Source organism: Bison bison, unplaced genomic scaffold, assembly GCF_000754665.1.
Source record: "Bison bison bison isolate TAMUID 2011002044 unplaced genomic scaffold, Bison_UMD1.0 scf7180017864331, whole genome shotgun sequence".
In the NCBI taxonomy this organism is placed as follows: Eukaryota; Metazoa; Chordata; class Mammalia; order Artiodactyla; family Bovidae; genus Bison; species Bison bison.
This window is the reverse complement of record NW_011494903.1, coordinates 1,872,565-1,877,697: the sequence shown is the minus strand read 5'-3', so window position 1 is coordinate 1,877,697 and position 5,133 is coordinate 1,872,565. Positions and strand designations below refer to the sequence as shown.

Genomic DNA, 5,133 nt, shown 5'->3' with positions numbered 1-5,133 from the left:
CTGCAACACTTCCAGTCTCCAGCCAACCCTGCTTACTTCAGACTGGGCACCACAATCCGAATTGGCAAGAGCCAATTCCTTAATATCCTGTAACTGTTTGTCCTGAGTTCAGTGGTTTTTGTATACTGACAGACTCCTAGTTTTTCTCAAGTCTGGAGTCAAGAGGAGACTCTGCCAGCCACCAAGGACCTCTCTGTCAGTCCCTAACAGGTTTTTCCTCCAATTGCATGGCTTGTCCCTATACTTGTGCTACTAAATATAAAAGGTATGTAGTTATGATACCCCCTAGATTTTCTCAAATTGTTAATGTACAGTGTTAAATACATTGCATCCTTAAAGCTATCAGTTTAACTTTATTTCAGAAATCTGAACAAAGGGCCAGATCATACTTGAGCTCAGTGTTTGAAATTTAAATGTTCACAAGACAAAAATAATAGCAAAAAATAAGGCTGCTAATGAATGATTGTGATCGTGGTGGTGTTAAATGAGTCCTGGACTCTGTGTTAGAAGTTTCTTTGTCTGAACATGACTTCCTGTACATAGCTTTTCAGGTGTGCATTGTGAAAAAGAGCGAAGAGTTACGATTCAGATGCCACGAAGCAGGTTAACACATATGCACTTGCATATACACAATTCAAAGAGAGGAATGCTCTAGGATAAAAATGGAAAGGAGATAGTGAGATTTAATACAATGTCAGGAAGGGTCTTTTGTAGAGAAGTCCCTGGGGCACAATCTCGACACGTAAATTACACAGGAAGAACAGACAGGTTAAAGTTTGTCATAAGACTGTTTCTTAGAAAGAAAAGAGCCTGAGTAGCAAGTCAAAACTGACAAAAATATGAAAAGGGGCTATGAGCGGAAAGTAGCAGTAGTCCTCTTCTCAGTGGCAGCAGAATTGTTTGACGTTCTCTCATTTTTTTGGTATCTGTTGGGATGTAAGCTTCCATTGAAGGCTGTCCTGTGCAAAGGCCATGTGGCTGTCACCACTCACATCACAGGTTATTCCTCATGTGAACTGGTGAGTGTGGTTTTTGCCAACTGAAGCCACCAGGGAGTCTGGAGGGTAAGGGATATACCACTACCTCAAGATCCCCACCCTGGGCACCACCTCTTTCCTCAAGGTATTACAAGTTTGTGAGTTGTGAGGATGAAGACAGGACTCAGTTATAGAAAAAGCCTAGCAGTTTATTTCCTGATGGTTTACAGATGGACACTTATCTCTTTACACCTTCTCAGGAGGGTCTGCGTGGCAGCTTCAGCTGCTCTCTGGACACTGATACAGGGGTCCTGTCGCAGTGCTTGGAGCTCTGAAATGGGAAGAAGAGCAATGTCCACTGAGGGAAGAAAGCCAAAGCCCAAGCTCTGCAGTGCAGGGAAGCCTCCACTAAGGATCAGAGCTACATGGGGCTCAGGTCCCTGGGCTCACATTTTGCCCTAATGGTTAGGATTTGGATCCACAAATTTAGAAACTATTTTTACATTGAAATAATGGAAGAGAAGATGCTGACCTTGGGACCAGTAGGTTTACAAACAATTGAAAACTTGAAGTCTGCTGGGAATGGTGCCTGCAATGGGATGGAGCTGGGGGTCACCTTACACTCTGGAGAAAGTCCAGTATATGGGGAGCATCAGAGACCACTGATGATGGGGTACACTATGATTTTACAGCTGATGTGGAACTTGGAGTGGCTTTAGTTTCTCTTTCTCTAAGAATATAACAGGGCTCTGGACAGAAACTAAGGTTGGTACTCACGTGTGGTCAGTTGTTCTCTGTCTACTAGCTCCACATATTGATAGGTCAAATTGAGAATAATGGCATCTAAAATCAACAGGAAGAGAAGTTACTATTTGCTATAGAGGAATGGGCCACAAAAAGTCAGGGCAGACTCTGCACCTGGTCAGAAATTAAGTGGTCTGAATAGTGAATGAACAAGCTAGGCTCCCCTTGCACCTCCAGGATGATGTGTATGGAGTCTTGAGTGCTGTGACTCGAAGCGGTTGCTTGCCCACCATGTTACTGGGAAAACTCACTATCTCCTCCAGGGGAGCGGCGTGAGTTGTCAGGGTTTTGAACATGTATGGCCCCTATCTTCCAAAAACTTACAATGTAGTTAGGGGGCTATGGTTTTTCCAGTAGTCATGTACGAATGTGAGAGTTGGACCATAAAGAAAGCTGAACACCGAAGAATTGATGCTATTGAAATGTGGAGCTGAAGAAGACTCTTGAAAATCTCTTGGATGGCAAGGAGATCAAACCAGTCAATCCTAAAGGAAAACAACCCTGAATATTCATTGGAAGGACTGATGCTGAAGCTGAAGCTCCAATACTTTGGCCACCTGACGTGAACAGCTGACTCATTGGAAAAGACCCTGATGCTGGGAAAGACTGAGGGCAGGAGGAGAAGGGGGTGACAGAGGATGAGATGGTCGGGTGGCATCACCAACTCAGTGCACATGAGTTTGAGCAAACTGCAGGAGATAGTGAAGGACAGGGAAGTCTGTCATGCTCCAGTTCATGGGCTCACAAAGAGGTGGACACATTTTAGTGACTGAAAAACAACAAAAAGGGGATCCTCTATAGGATCCAATAAGGGATCCTCAGGGTCCTGGCTTCCTTGGTGGCTCAGACAGTAGAGTCTGCCTGCAGTGTGGGAGATGCAGGTTTGACCCTGGGTCGGGAATATCCCCTGGAGAAGGAAATGGCAACCCACTCCAGTATTCTTGCCTGGAAAATCCCACGGATGGAGGAGTCCAGCAGGCTACAGTCCACAGAGTCGCGAAGAGTCAGATATGACTTAGCGACTTCACTTTCTTTCTTTCTTTAAGGTGGCCAACCCAGTGGGCCTATTCATTGTAGGCCTGATTAGATGGAATGGGTTTCATGATAAGACTTAATCCTCAGTGATTCACTTACTTTACTATTTTATAGATCAAACAAAGAGGCAACACAGAGTGCAATTTCACAACAAAGAGTGAAATTAAGTGAATTGTCCAAAATCAGCTAGCAGAGCCGAGGTCCGCTGGCCCCCAAGCACCCGTACGCTTTTCACTAGTTATCACGTTGCTGCTAAAGCTCTCAACTTGAACTGAGTTTAGAAGGTTGACTATGGTTTGTGTTAATGGGTGATACAAAGGAAAACAATTTGGCAGGGGCTTCAGGCTTGGATCAAAGACCTAGGGAAAAGAGGGAACAGTGACTTGGAATCAGAAGAAGCAGGAAGGACCCAAATAGGGAGAATGGTCTGATGGAAAGAGAATGAGTGTTGGGAATTCAGAAGCTGCTACTGTAAGTTTGCAAAGAAAACAGGTTCTTTTGAGGGAAGATGTCATAATACATAAAATGAATTTTCTGGCTTATTATTATTATTATTTTTTTGGTCATACCAATCATACTGGTCTTCCCAGGTGGCACTTGTGGTAAAGAACCCACCTGCCAATGCAGGAGACATAAAAGACATGAGTTTGATCCCTGGGTTGGGAAGATCCCCTGGAAGAGGGCGTGGCAACCCACTCCGGTATTCTTGCCTGGAGAAGCCTATGGGCAGAGGAGCCTGGCAGGCTACAGACCACGGGATTGCAAAGAGTCAGACATGACTGAAGCAACAGCACACAATCATACCAGCATTCATGCTGGGGTAGCTTCCAGGCAAAGCAAAACAGGATGGCAAGGAGTGGACCTGTGAGTGGAGAGAGTGGACATGGCCTCACCTGTGAGTTTGATGGCTGCACTCCTGATGGTCTCCCAGCTGCTGCTGAAGAACATGAATGAGTGTGTGTGGAGGATCCATAGGATTTCTTGGTTTCTCTTCGACTGGAAGAGATTTGTGTTACAAAGAGGGTAACTGAAAGTGGGAGGGACGGGTGGGCAAGGGAAGGACTGGGAGTTTGGGATTAGCAGACGCAAATGAGTATATACAGAATGGATAAACATCAAGGTCCTACTGTATAGCACAGGGAACTATAGTCAATATCCTGTGATAAACCAGAATGGAAAAGAACATGAAAAAGAATAAGTATGTATAACTGAGTTATTTGGCTGTTGAGCGGAAATTAACACAACCCTGTAAATCAACTATACTTCAATAAATTAAAAAAAAAAAGAAGGCAACTGAGAAGTGACCCTTTATGAAATTCAGCATCCTATAGGCCCCAAGAACAGACATCAAAAGACCAGTGAGCATGCATACAGCGGCTATTTCATTCTAAATTTAATCAGGGTGGCACTGGAGCTTATAGGACTAATCAACAGATGTTTCAGGAATCAAGAGCAGATTCTAGCTGGAACTTGGGGACAGAGTAGAGGGTGATGTGGCAGGATATCAAGTATCACTGTTCTTCCCAGATGGTTCTGGCTCTAGCTGGGATTCTTTGCTATGTGGTTTGCCTTCTGGGATTTGCCTGGACTCTTGACCTGAATTTTTGGAAGCAGCACCTATCACACACTCACCAGCTTCATGCAGAACTGCCTGTAGAAATCCCTGGCCCTTGGTAGATCCTGAACATCCAGGAGATGGTCTAATACCCCATAGAGTTCCTGGAGACCCAGAAAAGGAATGCAGATGATCAGGACATCACGGCAAGCCTGGAAAACAGAGTTTTCTGCGTCACAGTGCATAATGCTAGTTCCCCTTCCAGAAGGGAAGGCAGGCTTATTGGTATGTTGGGAAAAGAGCAGTAAAGAGTGATGCAAGGGCTGGACAGTCAGTGCTACCACCTTCCCAGTTTCAAAGATGGAAGTGCAAACTCAGGAAGTGATGGCCAAAAAAGAACCCAAGATGGGATAACTGGTTTTCAGGTTCATTTGAGACTGGTGTCTTCAGATATGGCTTCTGGCCCAGCCAGACCAAGCTTCCTGGCACCTCTTGGCTACGGGCAGAGGAAGAGGTGCAGCTGTCTCTGCAAGGGCCACTTACAGTTCCAATCTTGGGATTGGGGTCCCAGAGGTGGAGAAGGAATGAAATCATGCTCTTTTTTATTTCTTCAGCAAAAAAAATCTTCCACCTTCTTCCTGTTAGGGATGCCAGATTCTCAAATAAGAGGATGGCAGTCAGCCTCACATCATCCTGCTCCTGTGATGACAGATGCATGTCTTGGGTGAGTCCCCGACATGGCCATTCCCAGCTGGAAACCCC

At 45.1% G+C, this 5,133-nt stretch overlaps 1 protein-coding gene across 1 annotated transcript in view; it reads right to left on the bottom strand.

Annotated features, from left to right (window-relative positions):
- Positions 1 to 1,182: 1,182 nt before the first annotated feature.
- The window catches only part of MROH2B (maestro heat-like repeat family member 2B), a 76,649-nt gene continuing 72,698 nt past the window's right edge, over positions 1,183 to 5,133 (bottom strand). The window contains exons 38-42 of the mRNA XM_010853719.1: positions 4,915 to 5,070; positions 4,449 to 4,583; positions 3,710 to 3,812; positions 1,755 to 1,820; positions 1,183 to 1,308 (exon numbers count right to left, since the gene is read on the bottom strand). Of these exons, the coding sequence (XP_010852021.1) occupies positions 1,202 to 1,308; positions 1,755 to 1,820; positions 3,710 to 3,812; positions 4,449 to 4,583; positions 4,915 to 5,070 (567 nt within the window). The 3' untranslated portion in view covers positions 1,183 to 1,201. The remainder of the gene's footprint in view (positions 1,309 to 1,754; positions 1,821 to 3,709; positions 3,813 to 4,448; positions 4,584 to 4,914; positions 5,071 to 5,133) is intronic.